The sequence below is a fragment of the Pristis pectinata genome, chromosome 21 (assembly GCF_009764475.1).
Source record: "Pristis pectinata isolate sPriPec2 chromosome 21, sPriPec2.1.pri, whole genome shotgun sequence".
NCBI classification, from domain to species: Eukaryota; Metazoa; Chordata; class Chondrichthyes; order Rhinopristiformes; family Pristidae; genus Pristis; species Pristis pectinata.
The window spans coordinates 24,498,767-24,523,827 of record NC_067425.1 but is presented as its reverse complement, the minus strand read 5'-3'; the positions used below and the strand labels follow the sequence as shown (position 1 = coordinate 24,523,827).

General features: G+C 36.6%; 1 protein-coding gene across 2 annotated transcripts; it reads right to left on the bottom strand.

Annotated features, from left to right (window-relative positions):
• Nucleotides 1-448: 448 nt before the first annotated feature.
• Nucleotides 449-25,040, bottom strand: nipsnap2 (nipsnap homolog 2). 2 transcript variants are annotated; one of them, XM_052035685.1, is made up of 10 exons: nucleotides 24,899-25,040; nucleotides 21,443-21,582; nucleotides 21,309-21,354; nucleotides 17,198-17,292; nucleotides 16,310-16,380; nucleotides 14,770-14,910; nucleotides 13,668-13,699; nucleotides 8,595-8,689; nucleotides 4,464-4,547; nucleotides 449-1,408 (listed from the first exon to the last, which is right to left on the bottom strand). In XM_052035685.1, the coding sequence occupies exons 1-10, from the start codon at nucleotides 25,015-25,017 to the stop codon at nucleotides 1,344-1,346; spliced, it is 888 nt and encodes a 295-aa protein (XP_051891645.1). In that variant the 5' UTR covers nucleotides 25,018-25,040; the 3' UTR covers nucleotides 449-1,343. The 2 variants fall into 2 exon arrangements, with proteins under 2 accessions (XP_051891645.1, XP_051891646.1); XM_052035686.1 differs by lacking the exon at nucleotides 14,770-14,910.
• Between the last annotated feature and the right edge of the window lie 21 nt (nucleotides 25,041-25,061).

The following is a 25,061-nucleotide window of genomic DNA, read 5'->3' as shown; positions in this document are numbered from 1 at the left end:
TATTTTTCCACCCCATCTATGATATTTGGGATGGTTCAATACCAGATATTACAATGGAAACAGATTTGTCATAGAGTTGTGCAGCACAGAAACAGGCCCTCCAGCCTACTGAGTCCACACTGACCATTAGACACCCATTTACACTAATCCCATTTTATTCTCCCCACATTTCCTTCAACTCCCCTACACACCAGAGTACTTCACCATGGTCAATTAACCCACCAACCTGCCCGTCTTTGGGACGTAGGAGGAATCTGGAGCACTGGGGAAAACAGTCCAATCACAGGGAGAACGTGCAAACTCCACAAAGGCAGTTCCAAGGGTCAGCATGGAGCCCAGGTTGCTGGAGCTGTGAGGTAGCAGCTGTAGCAGCTGCACCACTGTCCCACCCCAATTTGTTATCCATGTTTGTTTATATTACAAAATGTACAGGCAATGCAAACACAAATGTCATAAATCAAGTTTATTACAGTCTTCAGAGTGTATCGGGTGTTGTAGCCTGACTGTTGATCAATGACTTCAAAACTCACTCCTTTCTTTAATTAGATTTACTTAATTATTGTAAATCCCAGAAACTATACATAATGGTGCCATTTAAAAAATAAGCACACGACAAAACCAGTTTAAAAAAATGACATTGTAAGCTTAAATTTTGTACAGTGATTTAACATGCACCACCTACAGCAGTAGAAAGCAACCCAAAAATAATCTACTGTATCATTTTATGTTGAATTTGTATCAGAGAAACAGCAGGTGTACTATTCTTTCTTCACAAAAACTAATTTTGATTTAAAAAGTAATTCCCTAACTAACAGTGTTAAAAATTGTGACATATTGAGCATCTTATTAAATGGGGATCATCAATGTTCTTGGGTGGGAACTCTGATTGTTTGTTTTTCCAAGAATCAGGCATAATTTGTCCTGGTGTTGCACAATGGAACACAAAACTGAATCAATACCTTAAAGTTACCATCTTCTAAAACTATTCCACTGAGTAAAACAAGTGGAACAGATAAAATAAAAAAAAACACACTAACATTAATGAAACTGTCCAAAGATAGAGGAGTGCACTGAAACTGAAATAAGACAATAAAATCCAAGATAAGCATTCAGGATTTTAAACACCTAACATTGTAACTTTAGTGCTTCAGAAATAAAATATTGCTATTGGTAACAGAGTTAGCTTCAGAAATGTTTCTGTAAATTTAATAAAAGGTCCAGAAGTTAAAATACGTTTTTGAATCTTGACAAGTAGTCATGTCAATAACCTGCTAACTTTTTCCTCATATCTTAAGACAAAACACAATTTATTCACTTTCTTGAAAGATGTTCCCAGTTGAGCTCTACTGAAGTGGTGAAATCTTCAGTGGGATCATAATCCTGGAATCCATCCGCTGGATGAGTGGCACTGTGGAGAAGAAACCATACATTTGAAATCATACCCTTTACTTGATATCGTACATTGGATAAAAATGCAAATATTGCAATTTGACAATTCTTTTCATTAATTTTTCTAATTGAATTTATTTTCAGTGAGCATGTAACAGATACAAGTATTTTCCTCAAAGAAATAACTGGATAATTCCAAACAAAATCCAATTCCATCCTAGCATTGCACGTGCACAATTTCATTCAGTACTTCTATTGTTTGCACCATTATGCTTCATTTAGGTGTTGTGAATATGTGCATATAGAAAAAATACTTGCTCATAAAAAATAAGCTATTGAAGGCAGTGTTCTATCAGAAAGGTAAGTCAAAGACAATGTGTGCCTAATTACTTATTAAAATAGAAGTTTATCATTGGAGCACTGGAGAGAGACAAAATTCTACTTTGTTGCTGTGATACCATAGCCCTTAAATCATATATAGGATATCTTATAATCATGATATCCAAATGTTTACTATGTTCTTCATAACAATTTGTAATTCTGCTCCAACGAACCACAAAATGCTAATCCACAAAACTTAAGATGTATTTTCTTCTGGACATTAATTTCACACACAAGAAGTCAAGTAAGCAGACGTGGAAGAACTGTGCAAAGTGAAAACATTTTTTCAGCTATTACTACTGATAACCTTGACTTTTCCCCACTAAGTACAATGTATAATAAAGATAATGGGGAAAAAACAAATCAGTATAGTGAAGGCCTGGTCATTTTTTTTTTGCAAGAAATTCATGTGGTTTATATCCTTGAATTTCCATTCAGAACAGGGCAAACAGAAGGTCAATATTGGTGATACATTGTAATTTTATCAGGAAAAAAAGTAGAAAGAGAAAGTGCTGATGTATATATAAATAAATTTTTTTTGAAGGTGGCAGGATAGGTTGAGAGAGAGTTTATCAAAATACATGGGACCCTGAACTTCATATATAGAGACAGACGATATACCAGGGAGGTTACATTAAACCTTTATGAAGTACTGACTAGGTCACAGCTGGAGTACTGCATCCAAATTTGGATGTTACTCCATAGGAATGATGTGAAGATCCTACAGAACATGTAAACAAAAAAGTTAGTAGAATGGTTCCAGAGATGAAGGATTTCAGTTATAAGGTTAGACTGGAGTAGGTTTGATTGTTCTCCTCAAAGCAAAGAAACCCAAGAGCAGGTTTGTAATACAAGATCATGACTGGTTTAGATAGGGTAAGAGAATGGGTTCATTCCCAATCAAGAATCAGATATTACAGATTCAAAATTATGGGCAAAAGTGGAGAGGGGGAAAATAGGGCCGAGCTAAGACTTCTTAAAAAGAGAATGGTTGTTGTTTACTTGGATTTTCGGAAGGCCTTTGACAAGGTGTTGCACAAAGGCTGCTAAACAAGAACGAAGCCCATGGTATTACGTGAAAGGTACTAGCATGGATAGAAGATTGGCTGAGTGGGAATAAAGGGGGCCTTTTCTGGTTGGCTGCCAGTGACTAGTTGTGTTCCTCAGGGTCGGTGTTGGGTCTGCTACTTTTTATGTTGTATGTTAATGACCTGGATGACGGAATTGATGGCTTTGTGGCCAAGTTTGCAGATGCTACAAAGATAGGTGGAGGGGTAGGTAGTGTTGAGGAAGCAGGGAGTCTGCAGAGGGACTTGGACAGGTTGGGAGAATGGGCAAAGAAGTGGCAGATGGAATACAGCGTAGTGAAGTGTACGGTCATGCACTTTGGTAGAAGGAATAAAGGTGTAGACTACTTTCTAAATGGGGAGAGAATTCAGGAATCGGAGGTGCAAAGGGACTTGGGAGTCCTAGTGCAGGATTTCCTAAAGGTTAACTTGCAGGTTGAGTTGGTAGTAAGGAAGGCAAATGAAGGTTAGCATTCATTTTGAGAGGACTAGAATATAAAGGCAAGGAGGTAATGCTGAGGCTTTATAAAGGTGTTGGTCAGACCACATTTGGAGTATTATAAGCAGTTTTGGGCCCCATATCTAAGGAAGGATGTGCTGGCGTTGGAGAGGGTCCAGAGGAGGTTTATGAGATTGATCCCAGGGATGAAAGGGTTAACACATGAGGAGCATTTGATGGCTCTGGGCCTGTACTCGCTGGAGTTTAAAAGGATGAGGAGGGATCTCATTGAAACCTATCGAATATTGATAGGCCTGGATAGAGTGGACGTGGACAGGATGTTTTCAGTAGCTGGAGAGTCTAGGACCAGAAGGTACAGCCTCAGAATAAAAAGATGTCCTTTTAGAATTGAGGTGAGGAGGAATTTCTTTAGCCAGAGGGTGATGAATCTGTGGAATTCATCGCCACAGACGGCTGAAGAGGCCAAGTTATTGGGTATATTTGAAGCAAAGATTGATAGGTTCTTAATTAGCAAGGGCATAAAAGGTTATGGGGAGAAGGCAGGAGAATGGGATTGAGAGGGAAAAATAAATCAGCCATGATCGAATGGCAGAACAGACTCAATGGGCAGATTGGCTTAATTCTGCTTCTATGTCTTATGGTTATGGCCTGGAACATTCCCTATAAGTGTGATAGAAGCAAAAACAATCCGTGTTTTCGAAGTGCTACTGGATAGGAACAAGGGCAGGGTATGGAACTGACTGGATTACTCTAAAGGACTTGATGGCCCATGTGGCCGCCTTGTGTCATAATGATTCTATCCACTGATCAGTAACTATTTAAGAAGGTCAGTTACATTGAAAGGGGATTCTGATGCAAATTGAACACCAGCCACAAAAGATGCCTGGCATTCAATCACATTTAATTTTCAGATGCTGAACGGGGACATTATTGCTGAATGACACTGATATAGTTCTACAGGTGAAATGATGAAAAGTGACAAGGTATCTTCCACATTTGGATGCTAATAACAAAATATAAAATCACTCAGAATATCTTCTTTCTGATACAGGGTACTAAAGTTAGATTTGCACTGTTTGGGAACTGAAAACTGAATATTATTGATCTATGTAGCTTTACGTCAACTTTAAAGAAATTTCAGAACACTAATTATACACAGAAAATACCTGTGTAATATACACATTCATCCCAGCCAGGTTTCTGCCATGCTGAATTTCGTGTTTCATCTCTTGACTGCAAGTCTTTGTAAGCTTTAAAAAGCACAAAGCAGAAGAAACAAAATTAGATTTCATATTATCTTTAATATAAATAAGCCATTAAAATCAAATGTTATATTTCAACTGTAACATTATCTAATATCATCTACTTTTTCTAAGTTGTCATTTATAATTGGTCATCACTTAAGGTTAATATTTTTGAAACAGATCTCTCAGTAGATTGACAATTTCAACTACTACCACAGATACAAGGATGGGAAAGGTTTAGAGGAATATGGACCAAACATGGGCAACATGGACAAGTTGAGCTAAAGAGCCTGTTTACGGGCTATGTTACTTTATGACTCTATATTCACAGTATAAATGAGATACTCCATTAGATATCATGATATACAAAAAACATCATTAAGCATGGTGTATCATTTTTGTAAATTAACCTTGCTGTTCACAGATTACTATCTGTCCAGTAACCCATACAGTTTCACATCGGCATGTGAATGGAGTCCTTCATTTCAGAACATAGAATTGAAAATGAAATCACTGTTAAGAGTTGCCATTTCTTCCTAAAATTAGTAATGCTGCTTGTCTCCTTTCTCTCTTATGAATCCATTTGTGAAGACACTGGCTTCATGTTTGCTGTCCTTGCACAAGTAGTCATTTGTCATAAGTGAAACCACACAATTTGTAGAGGAAGGTTCACAGCATAGTTTGTTTCTGAGGTACAACCAACATCAGCAAGGATTGTGGCATAAGTATTAGTGGTTAATTCTGGTTGATTATTTTCCTCCTTAACCAAGGAACAATGAAGCAGATTGTAATCACACACTACCAGTCTGACCAAGGTCAATGAGGTCAGCATGGATCTGACTTTCTTGGTTTGCATGGCTCAGCTTCTTAATGTATTAATCAACATTTTTTCCCATCTGTACAACTTTTTTTTGCACAAGCACAGACTCACTCTTAGCCTTTGTTGACATAGTGTGTAGTCGGTTGGCAATTCTGATTTGCCATCATTGAGAATGAGTATGAGGCTTCTTAATCTCTCACTTGACTGCTGAATGCTCAAGGGCAGAACCATGATTACATTCTAGAATTCCATTTAAATTTATTCAAAGCAAACCTGATTTTTTTAATTCAAGTGACAGCACAGCCTGCCAATTTGGCATCAGTGAGTTTTAGACAGATTCATGCATAATGACAGATTTAGATAAAGTATATAGAGAGAAACCATCCCTGTTAGCAGATGGTTTGAAGATGAGGGACAAAAATTCAAGGTGTTGGGCAAAAGACACAAAGTCGTGAGGAATTTTTGTTCTGACCTTTACCTGTATGGGTCAAAATCATCATTTGCAAAAGGTGCAATTGAATAACAACAAAAAATGATTTAGTTTTTTTTCTAAATTCCTGATTCCAAGTTATTCATACAATCTAAAATCCTGTGGAAAACCACTTCTATTTCTTTCCTATGTGAGAAATTTAACCTCATTTCTTTATTTGCAATTCTCTATTATTTCTCGCCATTTAGCTAAATTTTCTTTAATTTCTTTCATTGTTACTGAGATTTTATAGTAGGTTTATGGTGTGATTAACAGAGTTCACTTTTCATTTTGCAACAAAACCTGATAGCTGTGATACAATTTTCCTTGTTCCTCCACAAGTTTTGCCAGTAGCTCAGGGGATTCATAATTCAAAAAGCCAGTTGCAGTAGTTACCTGTAAGGTCCCAATTAAACCCACAGAAGATAGGGCTCTTCCATTCAAGTGCAAGTGAATTTTTAAGACCTGCTGTGTAGTTCAATTACTACCAAATAACCTCTCTTACATGGTTATTTTTAAAAAATTGTTGAGCCTTAAATCCAAGTATTAAAAGCTAGAAATTTTTAATGCCCATTCTCTTTGAATAGAAACCTCCACTATTGCATTGTACAAGTGATTCTAAATAAAGTCCACTTCCTTTGAGAAATCCAAGGCAAAGCATTAACACATTAGTAAAACTCCACCAATTCAGCACTTTCAGGATTTTGATGGTGATGGACACGCAGATTTTCTAGACTATTGGATGTTACTGTATTAATACTCCGACAAACTTTTAATACACTTTTAAAGAAGATATTACAGAATAGTATCATAAATTTTCCAGTTAACCTGGTAAGTTTCAAAAGAGGATGGAAAACAGAACCAAGTGAGCTTGAAGGAAGCTCAGGGCCCTGGTGAGCTTGAAGGGAGCTTGGGACTCTGGCTCCCCACGTGCTGATTCCCAAACTCCCTTTAACATATCAGGGATCCGGTAAGTGAATGGGAGCACAGTAATCAAAACCTGGTTTGTCAGGAGTTTTATGTATCACTCGCATACCCTACATCATCTTCACTGCTTAGCACCTCTATCCTTTTACTGCTGATATGCCAACTGAAAGCTTCATTAATTATAAATAAGATTAATGCATTGCTATTTAAGTCACATGTTAAGCAAATACAGCAGCAATACTTTATTTGTTGGTTCATTTTAAATTTAGGAGCAATAAGTCGAATCAATAAAGCTTTATTAGCAGGAAGCAGGGTAGAGACAAAGGTATTAAAAGAATTGATGAGTTACAAGTAAACAACAAAGACTCTGGCAAACATTACTTATGCCTGCCTTTTTCCAGCTATATAACTCAAATGACTTTGCCTCTGATATAGCTCATCTGCTTCTGAAACTCACATTCATTCTAATTACCTTGAGATAACTGTTCCTATGCACTCCTGGCTGGCCTCCATCATTCCACCCTTCATAAACTAAATGTTATTTCAAAGCTTTGATGCCTGTGCCCTAATTTCCACCATGTCTTATTCACCCATTTTCCATGCCCACTGACCTACACTGGTTCTTGGTCTTGTATCATTCAAATTTAACTGCTCCACCATTGTAGTTGTGCTTTCTGAAGGCTCCAAAAATCCCTTCCTAAACTAAGCCTCTCCTTCAAGATACTCCTTAAAATCTACTTCTTTGACCCAGTTTTTGGTCACCTGTTTTAATAACTTCTTGTGGCTCAGTATTGAAATTTATCCGACTACCCTGGAAGGTTACTGTTATAGTTATTTTTGTTCTTGGTGAGGAAGTCAGAACATGAGATTGCAACATCAACTGCTTAGTTAAATTCTCCCTGTGATTCCATTGAGAATATTTTTAAAACAAAATCAGTATTAAATTTGGAGCAATACAATATATTGACCAATTAAAACAGAATTTCCAAGTACTGGAAATCTAAATTAAAATCTATTAGAAGTGCAACAGACAGCATCTGGAAAAAGACAAGTCAGATTACATCACTTTAGGTGCGCATGCTTCATTGGAACTAAATGCAGATAAAAATGAATATTAGCAAAGAGAAAGGAGGTTGACAAGCCATTTTGAAGATTCGCAGACAAAGATGGGTTAACACACTAAAAGAAAAAAGATAAACAATTTAAAAGTAAACAGACAAGGTCTTATTGAAGTGTTCAAGATCCTTCAGGTTACCACTAGGATGAACCATGGAAAAAATGTTCAACGAGAACACAAAATAATTAAATTGCAGCATGGAAGAGGGTCAATATGAACAGATTAGTTATGATGATTTTATACATGCAATAATGAATACAAAATGGACTGCGTGGGAAATTGAAAATAACTAGCAATGAACTGTATCATTTTTTTTAATCCTGGGGTTGCCAGACTGACCAAAATATTTTCTCCTGGTCCCACACATTGCCATGATGTATTAAAACCTACTGTAAAGAGATGATAGCATTAATTTTGTTTGGCTGTATTCTTGATCTAAATGAACAAGTCTTCACTTTTTAAAATGCACACACACACACACTCAAACAGGAAAACGGTACAATTTCAGAGGTACTGTACAAACAATTTTTTTTGTTATCCCAGGCAATGGTCAATTAATTTTAGTAGTTAACTCTCAATGCTGTAATCATTTGTTAGTTAGTAACAAAACTTTCTTCTTTATTAAGATTAAACATATTCAATAATCATTAGGACCCATAATTGGCCAGAAAAAGTCTAAAGAAACACAAATGTAGTAATTGACTGATGAAAGTTATTTACCCCATAGGTGATGCACTGTATACAGTTCACCAATCTGCGAAAAGAAGCCACCAACTGCTTCATTGTTCTCCTGTCGAAATCGAATGGCACGAGCCCTATGAAAAATTAAATGAATCGGAAATTAATTATTCATGATGTAGATAATTCAGATTTGAAGCAATTATATTAGAATAGTGAATGATTCTGTTTCAATTTTGTTGAAAAAGACCTCTGAAAGTTGAAGTTTGATTCTAAAAATAATGATTAATAACTCAGTTTTCCTGAAATTTCGATGGTGGAAACTGATTACACAAAATTTCAGCTTATTCAACATGCAGTTTTAATTATCTAGTTTAGTTTTGCACAAATTGAAGTTTGATTCCATTACACCAATAACACTTTACACAAACACTTACACTATTTTAGTTTCTGAATGGAGAGTGGTTGAAAAACTCAATGACTTTTCATTCAACCAAAATCCTCAAACATAAAAGCAGCTGCAACATTAAATTTTTAAACAGTTAAAACAGGGTTTTCAACTTTGAGGCATTCTTCAGTATAGATCCATATATACATTACAATCTGGTCATGTAAAACAGCAACTCAATACATGCTAAGATGTGAAAACACCAAGCTTTGGATAGAGCTAATGACTGTATAGTCAACCATTAGATCAAAGCTCTACAGACTTGCCAATTCCAGATGGAATGAAGAGTTTCCATAAACATCTCCATCCATAATAATGTCAGAGCTCTGCATGCGTAAACACATTCAGACAGTGCATTTAAAGAGGCTGGTCCTTGGACAATTTGATTCACTCCACTTAATTTAAAGAAACTGCTGAGTGTATTGCATTAAAGGGCTTCAACCTAACATTATGACGGTAATACTGAAGACCAATAGTTCAGAAATAGCCATACCTCTAGCCAAATTGTTTTAGTGACAGCGTAGTCATCTATTCAGCAAAACAGAACATTTCCCAGGTATACCAAATTCACAACAAACAGGAGAAATTTAATCTGCCATTTGCCACTCCATCAGCCTACACTCATTTGTCAAAGTGACAGAAGGAATGGTTGTTCATCCTATCAAAAAGCATTCACAAAATCACCTGCTGGGCTCCAGGACCATTCAGCTCATGACCACTTTACAGCCTTAGTTCAAGTATGGACAAAAGGGCCGAAGTGGAAAGGTTAAGTGACAGTGACTGGCTTTGATATCAGGAAATTATTAAACAGTATGATACAAGAGAGATTTGGTAAAATCAAAGCTATTGGGAATGGAGGATAAACTATCCACTTGCTGGAGCCATTACTATCATAAAGAAATTTGGCTTTTGTATACTGGAAGCCAATAACTTCAGAACAATAATATTAGTGTTCCTCAGGGTTGTGTCATAGCTCCAAACAACATCAGTGACCATTTCAATGAACCATCCATCCATCCATCCTAAGGTTAGATGGGCTTGATTGTTATCTTCAGTCCTATTTGCAGCTCCTTAGAGAATGATTACATGAAGCAAGACTGAGACAATACTCAGGCATGGGCTGGTAAGTGACAAGTCATATTCAACTAAACAAGCTTCTATCTAAAAGCAATACTCAAGTACCTTCTGCACACAAACAATACTTGAGGAGACTATTTGAGAGTAATTGGAAATAGACAAAAAGTATCCACAGCCCATGAATGATGAAAACAATAAATTAAGTGGACAAATGATTTGGATTTGTTTATAGGAGAATTCATAGACATTGTTCAATTTTAACAGTGAAGGAATTTACGTTTAACCTTTTGCCATTTGTTTAAAAAGTGAAAAATAATCCTACTTTTACTTAAATTGCATCTTGTTCTTCCTACCAAAATATTTTATTTCCGTTCTCTGCTTTAAATTTCATTTATGTTTACCCAGCTCACGAGTTTACTTATGTCTTCTTGCAAACTGTTATTAACTTCATTATTTATTATAGAATCTGACTTTCATTTATTAACCAACATTTCTCCAAATGCTGATCAAGACAATAATCAAAAGACAAAATTAAATGAATTTCTTAAAGATTCATTCAAGGGATCTGGCTGTTGCTGGGAAGGTAGTAGCAAGCTACCGTGAGTGTTGCAGTTCATGTGATGAAGGTACACGCACGGTGTTGTTACATAAAGATTGCCAGGATTTGGCACAATGAAGGATTGGCAATATATTTCCATCAGGATGGAGTGTGGTTTGAAGGGGAACTGGCAGATGGTATTCCTGTGCTCCTGCTGTCCTTATCTTCCTAGGTAGAGGTTGTGGATTTAGAAGGAGCTGATATAGAAATAAGTTTTCCACCACTATTTATTCTGCCTATACTTATCCCTCTTCCACTTAATATTTTTGAAAAGTGTGCAACATTTTAAATTCTTGAATCCTACATCACTGCCACCAAAGCAAGAGAGGATATTGTTGAAGATGGCTGATCAGCTGGATAGAATAAAATCATAAAAGTGAGTAATGCTGCAAAGGGCATTTGGCCCATAGCATCCATCCTGGTTGAAATAGAAGTAAAAAATACCATAACACATTTCTGAAGAAGAGCAGGGATTCTCTATGGTCTCTTCTCAACAGAAAAAAAGACTAGTTTTCTTTGCTGGGGTTATGCACTACCCTGCTAGTTATTTATTTCTTTATAAATGCATAATCCTGATAATATTCTTTAAAAAAATCAAACTATAATTCGCATTGTGATATTGCTGCATTAAATGGTACCCAGTATAGAACATTTGAGAATTTATTTTCTTTCATGCTGCATCTGTAAACATACTTTGCCATACATTTAGAATTAGTTTTAACAGTGACACATTTAAATTAATCATTCTAAATGGCTAGAAAAGCAAAACAAAGCATATTTTTTGCAGTAGAAATTAGTCTATTGGCATAGTTATTCATTAGATAATTCCACTAAAATTAAAACAGTCAATGCATATAAAACTACTGTAAATTCCTTTCAGCCCAGCTAAACATATAATGGAGGAGGGAATAGAGAGTAATGCTGACAGAGGGAGTAGAGAGCAGTTCTGATGGTGGAATGAAGACAAACTCAAAAGTTAAGTTTAAACACTATTGTGAACTACTGTTGATGTACTATATGGGGCAGTTGCATCAACGTTTATTTTTCAACTACATTTTACATCTTTTTTGTAAAAAAAAACTTCTGCATTGCAATTTTCTGAATGTGTAGGAAAATGACATCAACTGCTCAATGACAAGTTTACTAGTCAGCCTTTTTAACTAGTGAGTTTTAGAATAAGCAACGGAGGCAATAAAGTGAGTCTAAAGTCAATATTGACGTAGAAAGAAAGATGGAGTTGGGTGTGAGGAGGAATTTGGGAGACAGGAGAGAGATAGAAAGTATGGAGGGAGGTGCAGAATATAATTAACTGGAAGCAATGTGGAGAACGACAGAAGGAACAAAGTTCTAAAAGTGAAACTAGAAGCCCTTTTAACTTGTCACAAGTGATCATTTTTGCTTTGTTAGACATTTAATGGCTGCTCTTGGGAAATTATGTCATTGTTAAGTTAGTAAAAGCCTGAAAGACTAATACATTTTTGTGTGGATATCATTGCATCTCAAAGTATTTTAACTTTTATATACTACTCCATGTTCACCAATTCATTCAGGGGGAGCATTTCACCAAGAACAAATTTACTATATGCATGAATGAAATTATAGTTCCAACTGTTCCCTTTCTGAGCTAGAAAGGTTGAAGTGGCATTGCACAAACATAAATCTGCTCTTTAATAGGATGCTTAACCCCTAACTTTCTTCACTGAGTTTAATTTGTATTTATTGTGCAAAGAAAGTAATTGCTTGAAAGTTATAGCTTGTTTGAGCTGTAGGTATTAGGAGTCTAACAGCAAAGCAGTGTAATTAATAATTTCTTCCCCTTCACCTACTGCTAATGATTTAAACACAATTAATGGCTTGTCATCATTTATCCAGCTATTATCTCTCACAAATGTGGAAATTGAAGAAACTACAAAATAGATATTTAATAATAACTTTCAAGTGATAACCTTTTAAGTTCTTAACAATTAAGATTCCCCATAATTACTCTTGACTACCTCTATGGTGCTCAATTTCTCTTTCGGTCACTTCAAAATTAGCTTTGAATTTCAGTGAATGAGATAGCTAATGAATGTTTCGCCCAGTAATGGCTGACTCACATTCACAAATAGCACTTAAATAATGCCTTTAACTAACTAAAACCTCAAAGAATTGTACAAGGAAAAAGCATACAGAAAGCAGGACTAGAAAATCAAAATGTCCGTGAGTGTAGTTCATAGAATGCTATAGCAGAAACCACTCAGCCCATCAAACCCATACTGATGCTATAAATGTTTTCTTTTCAAGTATACATATATTTCTCCACCAAAAGTTATTAATTGAACCAAGGCATCTAGTAGGTGAGACAGGGTCAATTAATACTGAAGGAGATGGAAGTCAGCAGTATCCAAGGTTGGAGACTTAAACCATTCCCACATTTACCATGCAAGAAAGGCTACTTATTTGCAATGTGGTGGCTAATATGAGTGAATTAAATGTGGAATCAGAAAAGGGCAACTCTTTGGCAATGAACAACTGAGGTTTTGGGCAGGATAAAATTATTGTAATCGATGAAAGTTGATACTGTTTCACAACTAGTTACAGAGTCTCATTTGTTGCTGTGGTCTCAATGGGGTGGACAGGATGGAAACTGGACTGAAATATTTCAGTCAGATGGTGATAGTGAGCACAGAACTGGAGAAGATTCACAAATCTTCGAGGCAAATGTAAGATAAATAGTTAGTAGATGGAAAACTGCAGGAGTTGAGGATAAACTCAGAAATGCCGGCGAAAGTTTTGAAGACTGGGGTAACAATGGACATGTAAAGGAACTAGTTAACAATATCATCTTTTCTGAAAACTAAGATATGTTAGAATATCCGACAGCGACTCCAAATTAAAGGATTAAGATAAGTGTGCTTTCAATCTATTACTGCCAAATAACTTTACAATGCAAATTTTACATGGCACCTATGTATAAGGGTAAATTGTACATGAGCAGTAGTATGCCACTCACCAGTTATTACCCCATTCAATCATTGTTCCTGGCTGGAAAAATCATACCAATATTAAAACAATATTAAAACTCCATTTACAAATACAATGCATCAAGATCTCGGTATTTTAGTGATTTAAAACAGTAAATGCATCACAAGTTTACGGTGAAGACTTATGTAAACTAAGGAATTATACAAGGTACATGAACTAAAGAACTACACACAGCACGAATTATCTCATTCAGATACTTTTCTCATATTGTTAACTCATTTAGTCTAGGCATCATCATTCATGACATAAAAACTCCTTGACACAATAATACTGATGTGAATTGGTTGATGGTCTGTACAGTTATGTACAGATTGCACAAAACATGGTATAATATAGTGGGAAGTACACTTGCATTTAGGACTGAAGAATATCATTATGGAACTCTAGACAGACAAGCTTGGGTAGCTTAAGAATTCTGGGAAGTTTCTTTATATGCAACTTCAGATGTTCTTAAAATAACTGCAACACGCATTTCAACTTTATGATTCCAAAGTTTGGATGTCCCTGAAGGAGAGCAGGAGACCAACTGGCCTATTGTGCCTATGCATTTGTATCTTTCAACAAGCTAGTTAATGTGATTACACTGCTTTCCCCATAGGCTTGTATTTTCTTCAAATATGTGCAGAAAATCAAATATCATAGGTTAAAACTGAGTATGTATTAACACCAGCTCCAAGAAATTAAGCAGAAGCAGGCTTGAGCCCAAGAATGAAAAAAATTAACAGAATTACGTGCAAACTTGAAGCAGAGTGGAGGATGATCCAAGAAATAAAACATTAGAAGTGGCACTTAAAGCCAAATTAGTTTGCTACAATATGGTAGGTTTTGCTTTGCTGGTCAATTAATAGCTGTTATTGGGAAACCACTTTATTCTTAAATTAGCATAATCTGAAATACTACCTCAAGTATGGATTTATCCATCATCATGCATCAAATTAATTTTTGATGCTATACATGTTCTATCACAGCCAATTAATGCAGGAGTATTCTGCAGTTTTTGTCAATTATAATATCCTTCAATGGTTAGGGTCCTAATGCAATAATAAGTGTAGAAAGCACATGTTCCTTACCCTGAGCTGGTATGATCTGAGTTCATAAATATTAGGCCCTGTCCTGGGCAAAGGCTCATTCCAAAAACTGAACTCTAAAAGCAACTGGTTTTTTCGTGAAAGCAGCATTTGTCCTCTTTCCTTCCTAAACTCCATGAACTCCTGCAAAATAAAGTCTTCAATTTCACTAGTAGTAAAGTCAAATGTTCACATATAGTTGGTAATCGCATCGAGAAAAAAAATCAAGTTTTTTAATATGATACAGAATACAGACCCACTGCACTTTATTTTACTATTTTAATACCAGCTGCTGCAATGTACACCAATTTATTCCTTCCTCCTAGAAACCTGGCCTCCACTTGGCCTATCTTACATCAGTACAGCAAGAAAAAGAAAGACTGTTTAGGATGCAAGCCAATCTATGCATAGACAATACTTCAAGATCCGGTCTTCCTCAATTTCAGCCTCTTGTGTATCCCTGATTTTTTTTAATATATTACATCACCTTACGTTCCGTCTCTACAAAGGTGATTGCTTCTTCAGCTGCATAGGCTCTAAATCTCATTGTCTCTCTACTTTGAAATGGTCCTTAAAACTTACCTATCTCTAATACTTCTTTGAGAAATTTGCTGTCAAATTTTGTCTGATAAAGCTCCCAAGAAGAAAAGAACACAAGGAAAGAGTAGCAGCAGTAAACCACTCAGCCTCTCAAGCCCCGCCATTCAAAATGATCATGGCTGATCAGCCCAGGCCTCATCTCCTCTTCCCCATAGCCCTCAAATCCCTGATCTTTCAAAATTAAAATCCAGGAGGGAATTGGTATTTTAAAAAATGTTTATTATGTAACTTGTATTTATATCACTATTTATGCAGTAGAGCATATTACTACATAGTGATTCAAGTTGTTAGTGAATACCGCATTTGCCACATCAGAAATTGCCAATGCTGAAATCATCATCTCTAATGAGAGATGGAGAAAGGAAACAGTCTTAAGTCAACACTTAACATCAACCTTAAATGTTAACTCTCTACACTGAAACTGGATAAACTGCTGAGGAATTCTAACATTTTATTCTGTTTTTACAGAAATCTGGATAATCTGTTTTGGTTTGGGTATGTACTGCAAATGGAAGAAATCTAGCAGGAAAGAAAAGCAAAAGCTTGCTTTTCCGATATTTCTTCCTAGAACTAAACATACTGGTTTGTAAGGTAGGAAACATAGTTATACAAAAAAAAGTTAGGTTCTGAAACTTGTCCAATTCTGATGCGTCTGCTCTAGTAAATTTAATATATAAAAACAGAAACAGCTAGAAACGCTCAGCAGGTCAGACAGCATCAGTGGAAAGAGAAACAGTTAATGTTTCAGATCAAAGGCCCTTTGTCAAAAACTCTCCTCTTTCACAGATGTTACATGACATAGCGTGTTTCCAGTGTTTTTAGTGTTTATGCAGTTTTTTTTTACTTTCATCTGGTAAGCATAGCAGCAGCTTAAACACAACGTTGCAAACATTACAATAAATGTATAGTTTTTCTTCACTGTTTTATAGTTCAACTACATTACCTTATTTTGCCTCAGCTTATTCATCACCTCTGTAAGCGCAGGGTAACCTCCACTGTACTTCCAGAGGTGGACTGAAAGACAAATAGGATAAGGGAATAGCAAGTCTTCATCATTTCATAGTTCAAGATTCTGTGTATCATGACTGTAGCTAATAAAAATGCTGAATGGACACAATGTTTTTGTAAACTCTGCTAACAAAGTGAAGTCTTCATTTCTGGCTAGTAGCATAATTAAGTTAAAATTAATTATCACATGGACCAATACCACCCACCCATAAGAGTCTGAGATTAAGTTACTTTAAAAGTTATTAAAATTAAAATAGTTATGTCTATGTATACCATTTATAGATATGATCAGACACAAAGTTGGTTCTATAATCATTTTTTCAAAGAAAGTCAAAGGATTTATTAAACCTCACAAAACCCAAGTTGGCATAAAGATTAAGACTGGTGTTATGCTTCTGTAACAAGTACCACTTCAGGGTGGAATATATCATAAAGAAAAAAAAGGGTTCAACTGGGTTAATGCAATTAAAACAAATGCCACTGTCACGTTTAAGTTTAATCAGTTGTAACAATTGGAAAATAAATGCTGGATCCGCCTATCTTCTGCCAGCTCTTGCTCCATCCTTCCCTCCACCTTTTCATACTTGCCATTTCCCCAGATGAAGGGTCTCAACCTAAACTGTCAACTTCCATTTCCCTCCATAGATGCTGCCTGGACCACTGAGTTCCTCCAGCACCTTTGTGTGTTGCTCCAGATTTCCAGCATCTGCAGTGTCGTGTCTCCAGTTTTTAATTAATGTGATTTGCCATAATGCTAAAAAAATCCTATTCCTAACACATACAAACAAAATATGTATTGTTATTCAGCTTATACTACTCTTACCAGCTTGATCCTGTTCTCCATACCATGTATTCCATGTCCCCACAAGCTCACAAGGGTATTTCTCATCTTTGTGAATCTTTGGTAATACATCTATGCTGCAAAGAAAAAGAAGTGTTAAATGTAAACATTTTGCATCCTCTGCAACTTTCTAATATCTTTGTATTTCATTTTAATGGGTTAAAATATTTATCAGCCAAAAACGTATAGATCAGTGAATTGCTTTTGGGCAAATATTTGGGAATTTAATATGCACTAGGTTATACACTTAAGTTGGATTACACCAGCATGCTGCAGCATTATTTTGTATGTTCATCAGTCCCTCTGCTTTCTCTTCCTTCAAGCAATTCACTTCAACAACAAACAAAGTAAACTTGTGAGATTATTAAATTTTGATATGTTGACACTGCACTCCTACAGCTGGGTTATTGGCTTGGGGTTTAATGTGTTGATACGTACATCAGAATTTCATTTAACTGGTACTTTCTCTACAATAACCAGAATTGTTTTATCAGGACTCCTATTGTAAATTGACAAATTATTATTTTTGCTTTCAATTTTTAATGTGCTTAAGCATGCATTACATTAAAAAGCTAATACACAAAGTTGATCTTTGATTGTTTGATAATGCATTGCATATATAAATCTTAATGTATACTGTAGACTTCAGCTGATCTGTTCAAACACTGTACACTCATATCATAAATACCCACAATCTCTAATTTAATGCATCAATTGTTTCAACTTGATTCTCAAACCCAGTACTAGCTCTATTTTCTGCATATCTATTTAAGCTGCCAGTATCTACTTATTCTGCCAATAAAACAGATTGCATGCAAGTTTGCTCTTCTGAGCAAAGTAACTTTTAATTGGTGTCATGGCTAAAAGTTGGGGGATATATTTTAAGCCATTAATGATCATTTTTCAACACTTACTCAAGCTTTTATTCCATTTTTAATTGGACAGAGGGATTAAATGTGGAATTTGACACTTCCATATTCTGTTAGAAACATCTAATTGGGGAGTTGGTATTTATTTCATGGAATGCTGATCAACTAGCCAACAGTGCTGGATCCCATATGGCGTGGCAATATAAATGTCCTGGTATTTGGTCCAATTGCCTCTAAAAGTTGGCATTTTTAAACAGCTGGAAGAGGATGATATACAAAGTAGCATTTTTACTGAGTTTAGCAGGCACAGATATACCTGAATGCCTGATACATTTTTTTAAACATCTATTTGATGCCATTTTTATTTTTACATCTGTAGGGTGCCAATTTTTCTGGACATCAAATTTAGAGTTGAAATTATGGTGCAGTACGATGGCCTTTTTAATCATAGAATCATAGAGCAATACAGCACGGATACAGGCCCTTCGGCCCAACCAGTCCATGCTGACCACAGTGTCCACCATACTAGTCCCAATTTCGTGCATTTGGTCCATATCGCTCCAAGCCCCATCCCTCCATGTACCTATCCAAGTGCTTCTTGAATGATACTGTTGTACCTGCCTCAACCGCTCCCTCTGGCAGCTCGTTCCATGTACTCACCACCCTCTGAGTGAAAATGTTGCCCCTCAGGTCACTTTTAAATCTTTCTCCTCTCACCGTAAATCTATACCCCCTAGCTTTGGACTCCCTTACCCTGGGGAAAAGACTGTTACTGTCCACCTCAGCTATGTCTCTCATAATTTTAGACATTTCTATGAGGTCTCCCCTCATTCTCCTACGTTCCAAGTAATGAAGACTTAGCCTGGCCAACCTCTCCCTATAACTCAGGCCCTCTAGTCCTGGCAACATCCTCGTAAACTTTTCTGCACTCTTTCCAGTTTAACCACATCTTTCCTTTTAACAGGGTGACCAAAACTGTACACAGTACTCAAAGTGCAGCCTCACCAATGACTTATACAACTGCAACATAATGTTCCAACTCAATGCCCTGACTGATGAAGACCAGCGTGCTGAACGCCTTTTTCACCAATCTGTCTACCTGTGACACTGCTTTCAACAAACTATGCACTTGTACTCCAGCAATTCAAGGGGAGGGGCTGCAAAATTTTAAACTGACTTCAGAAAGGATAGAGTAAAATAAAAAATTATAATTATAAAAATATTAAAAAGAGTAAGAAATAAAACTATTTATAAAGAAATGTAACATTTCCACACATAATTCAACAAATGATTGGTTACTAATTTTAAGTGGCAACACAGCATTAAATCACTAAACTGTACTTTGGGGAAAAAAAGTTTAATTTATCAACACAATGATGCTAGCGATACCACAAAGAACATTTCCAAATGGTAAATATAACCTTGATCTAATACAAAGGTATCTAGGTTGCACTTATCAGAAGCTACAATTATTTAGACTTTAAGCAAATAATTAAACATACAAAATACTGCAATAGATAAAACACAAACCACAAATAACTTGAGATACTCAGCAAAAGAGAAAACAGCAGCTTTAGAGTTCTGAGATAAAATTGTTCCTGAAACGTCAACAGATTTCATAACTGTAGGGCGACACAGTGGTGTAGCCAGTAGAGCCACTGCCTCACAGCACCAGAGACATAGGTTCAACCCTCACCTCAAGTGCTGTCTGTGTGGAGTTTGCACGTTCACCCTGTAACTGCCTGGGTTTCGACCAGGTGCTCTGGATTACTCCGACATTACAAAGACTTGTGGGTTAGTAGGTTAGTTGGCCACTGTGATTTGCTCCTACTGTGAAGGTGAGTGGTGGAATCTGGGGAGAACTGACGGGAATTTGCGGAGAATAAAATGCGATTACTGTAGGACTAGTGTAAATGGGTGGTTGATGGTTGTCTCAGATCGAGTGGGCCAGAGGGCCCATTCAGTGCTGTCTCTCTCTATGACACTGTCTATAAGATCTACTTTCTCTTTGGATGTTGTCTAAGTATTGATTTGATTTGCTAAGTATTGTTCTATAATGTTCCTTTTTTGAAGCAAACAAGCGCTCTTGCTCCTGGCAAATGATGTAATTGACAGAAAATAGGTTCTCAGTTTACTATACAACATTGTCATCTTCAAATACAAATCATGAAGAAATGTATAATTGGCCATATCCCTCCAAGTTACATTGGTATACCTGATCAGAATATCCAACATTCAGCTGTTTGAATAGATGCAAATCCCAATCTTCTTGCAGACACTTTTGAACAGAGATCTAGGACTTACAGAATGAAAGGCATTGATGCTTCACATTGATCATCATTCCCTGTTGCTGGAATCCATAGGAGTCCAGCAGCAAGGCATTGCCTTACTAGGACTCACAGCACAGGATTCCAATGGGGATACTGGACATGTGGATTAGGAAGCAGAACAGAAGGAATGGTTTTTTTTAAATATAATGAGCTTAAGTGCTTTACATCTTCTTTAACTTTATTCTTCTCATTTTAAAAAAAATCAGGATTTTTACTTTTTTCAATTATTTACTTTATTTTTGTTACTAAATGTTTCTGAAATTCAACATTCAGAGTTGGCCTACCCCCCCACCACGACACCTTCTAAATCTCACCAATGGACTCAAAGGAAGAAGAGTGCCATCAAAACAGGCCCTTTATATCAGGCTCAGAAGAATGCAGGCTTGTCAAAACCAAAGGCTGCAAATTCAGGCAGCAGGTCTAGTCCAGCATGATCAAGCCAAATGTGTCTCAGGTTAGTAGAATTGTATTATTTTTAATCAAAATAAACTTGTAATTGCCTAAATGCTAACAAAGAGATTGTTAAACAGGTTATGTAAACGGTCAAGTTTTTCTTCATTCAAAAATAACAATGTTACTGGACACGTTTTCTAAAATGGTTTTGTGTGACTGCTGGTGCTTCATAAATATTAACGATCTCTTTAGCTGAAGTATTAAAATCAAAATTACCACTAGAAAAATTTAAAAATGCCACTTACTGTTAATCATTTAGGAGATTTAAAAAAAACATTGTATTATGGAGCTGTATTATGCAATTCATGACATAGCTTAAGTTAAGACAAATTTCTAAGATGAAAGATCAGCAAAATCAGAAATAGATGCACTCCAGATAATCACACCATGTTTCTTTAGCCAAAAAAAAACTGAAGAGATTGGACTTTTTCTTAATCTTACCAAAGTTTGTTGTAAGCCTCCAAGGATTCTGGTTTTACACTGTGAACTGGAAAGAAAATGTTTAAAATTATGCTGGGAAATTTTTTGAAAATAATACATCCCTCAACAGACCATAAGACACTTTGAATACTTACACTGAATTTTGTATAGGCTGCTGGTTTCTTTTTTAGCTAGCAAGTTTGAATGAGCATCTTTACGTGGATCCACCTTTCTGACAAACAGCGATTTAAACCAGCTATCCTCCCTGTTGTTGAATGAAGTAGCAGACAATGCCCTGCACAGAAACGTGAACAATTACCTCACAGAGGAATTGGGAAGCATGGCTATTTATTTTTTGTACTTTTTCCACAGGATGTGGACATTGCTAATTGGGCCAGTATTATTTCCCAGCCCTATTACCCCACCTATACACATTTCACTTGGAATTAAGATTTAATCATTTTGCTGTGGGTCAGAAGTCACAGAAGTCAAACTGCACAAGGGCCACATATACCATGCATTTCAAAAACGACATTGAAAGTATGTCATAAGTTGTGATGTGCTTTGGAACATCCCATAGTCATGAAAAGCACTAAAGTAAATTCAAACATTTTCTTATGGAAGAAATGGAAAAAGAAATGGAAGAATTCAAAGAGTGGCAAAAGTGAAGGGCACAGAAATGGTGGGCAACAATATGTTCAATGAAAAGATATTTAAAGACGTAGTTGTAATCAAGTAGAGATTAAAAATGGAAGGGTCTTAGAGAGTCATAATATTCACTGGAATGGTTCCAGGGATGAAGTTAATTCAGTGACAAGATTAGATTGGAGAAGTCTGGATGGATCTCTGGAGCAGAGAAGGTTGAGATTTGGTAAGTGCTGTAATGCCAGCAAAAAACCTATATGACACCAGTATTGTAACTGTGCTATACAATGACAAACCTCTGCCCACTTGTACTAAAGCCAATGATTAGAGTAACACCTGTACCTCCCAGTACTACAACCTGTTGTTATACAAGAGATCTACACCCACTAGAACAGCATCTTAGGTATCAACCTAAAAAATGCTCATTATTTGTTAATGTCCATCAGCCACAACATGCAAGCCATGATACTAACTAAAGGATCTACAACACTGCAAAAAATATCATCCCTCTTTTTCCATTCTTAATGCCTGCAAGCTTAGACAGGTTGACCATATCATTCTATTCTAATGCCTCCCCACCTTTGATCATCCAGATAGGACTACATTCAACTGGCTCCGTTCTTATTTAGTCAGAGCCAGAGAATTACTAGCAAAGTTTTTCTCCTTGCACAACCACAACACTATCTCTAGTATCTTAGAACAGAACCAAGGCAGATGTTTTCATTTTTCATCTACATCCCGTGACATAGCAACATAGTTGAAAACCTGGTTTCAGTTTCCATATGCATGTTGACATTCAGTTTTACCTAACAACCACTTCGACCTATTCATCGTCTCCAGTCAGAACTATATTTGCCTGACATTTAATGCTGTATAGGCAATGTTTCCTACAATTAATGATGTTATGAAGATCAAAACCATAGTCTTCATTATGTGTCACAAACTCAATTCCCTAACCACTGATTCCTTTCCTCTATCTGTTATTTTTCTGAAACTGAACCACATTGTCCATGAACATGGTGTAATATCTGATTGAGCTGTGCTTCAGACTATATATCCATGTAATCAAACTGCCTATTTGCACTTCTGTAACACTGCTCGTTCATTCCTGCCTCTGCTCATTTTCTGATGCCTTTATTACCTCTTGACTTGACTATTCCAAAGTATTCCTGGTCAGTTCTTTTCATTCTATTCTTGTTAAGACTCTGTTACTATGGTGCTAATGTACACTTTTCTGTTTACCCATCACCCTTATGCTTGGTGACTTAATCTAATTCCCAACGAACCCGTTTTGAAATTCTCATACTCAATTTCAAATCTCTCCATGGTCTCCCCTCCCTATTTTCATCCTGTCCTATAGCCATTAGGTATCTGTAATTCTTTTATCTTCCTCGTACCCAAACTTATTTGGCCTCCTAAGACCCTAAGCAATGAAATTTGCTCCCTAAACCTGCATATTGCTTTCACCCTTTACAAATACTCCTTAAAACTATTCCACCAGGCTTTTGGTCATCTACCCTGATGTGTGGCTCTGCATAAATTTATTTTGATAATGCTCCTGTGAAGCATCATGGAATGTTGTGCTTAACAAAAGACACAATTTATGTGGCAATGTCCAGAAAAGGTGAGAGGGTGAGGGGGTGGGGGTGGGGGTGAGGGGGTGGGGGTGGAAATAAGTGGGGAACTGCTAACAATGGGAAATGAGTGGTTAAAATTCAGAAAGACATATACAGGCTAGGGAACTAGGATTATGGAAGATGTTATATCCTATACAATGTAGGCACCCAGAGATCTACAAAAGGTTTTTCCCTGTCATTTGCTTTCCTATGTTTCTATTCTTACATGGAGTCCACTGCAGTATTTTTCAATGTTCACTTATTGCTTCATTTCTACAAAAATGATGTAATGACGTAAGGTTTCCTTTCTGTTCAATAGCAACATTGGTAGAAGCAGTCATGAACACAGTACAAATCAAATTTCTCCATTCCTCGCAAGTAACATTTTAATTCAGAATGCCAGGGTAGTATCAAACAAATACATTTTAAAATCTGTTTGAACAGTCATACAGTTCAGTTACAAATTTTGGCTGCATAATGAGCATAAAAGTCTAGGCTGATACTTTGCTGCAGTACCTAGGGAGCATTGCACAGTTAGGAAAGCTGAACCTTACAGCATGTTAAACCAGGGCTTCATCAGCTCTCATAAAAGTTTCATGACACTAATTTGAAGAACAAAAGTGAAGTTAGCCCATGTCCTAGCCAATAAATATCCCTTATTATCTTTAGTTAAAAATGGTTATCTGGTCATTACCACAATGTTGTGTTAGTGCTGTCATTTCCTAAATTATTACAGTGACTACACTTCAGAAGTATCTTATTACCATAAGCACTTTGGGACAGCAAGATCATGAATAAGGGCCATCTAAATGGAAGTCTTTAAAATTCAATTTTGAAAATATACAAAATATGACTTCATGAAAAGCTTGCATCTAAGATTTAATGTTTGTAAGTTTCTTACTGTCTAATCCTACAAACACAATATCATTTTGTTCACTGTAGCTTTAAAGTGCTGTTTAGAAATCATTTTCTCGCTGAGAATGAACATACATGTTGAAATGTTTCAGCTAAGGAACTGGCACAATCATCTGTGCAATTATAGAAGATGCAACTATTACAGATAATGACCTTGACGAAATAAAATCCCCAAATGCAAATCTCTTGAAAGAAACTTGGAAATAAGGCTTAAAGCCAGCCAATTGTCGGTGGTTCGGCTGGTTGCATTAAGGTGCATGTTAAATTAACGACGTTTTAGCCAACAGCTTTGCTGACAAGCGGTATTTTATTGAACAAAGCGGCACACCTGTCATCTGACAGAGAAGAGGGCCTGCCGACAAACTTTACCTCAGTTTGCGCGCTCAGCCACAGGCGGCAAAACAATGGCGGATGCGGATCTGTTCGTGCACTGACCTGGTTAGCGTTAACGTGGCGGTGCCGGCATCAACAGACAGAGCGCGGTGCTCGCTCCGAGCCCGGGCTACAGCCCCTCTGGCACCGGTCACAACGTTCAGGACAACTCTAGCCGCCATCTTGCCGTGGAGGTGACATTCACCCCGCAACGACGGGGTGTGCG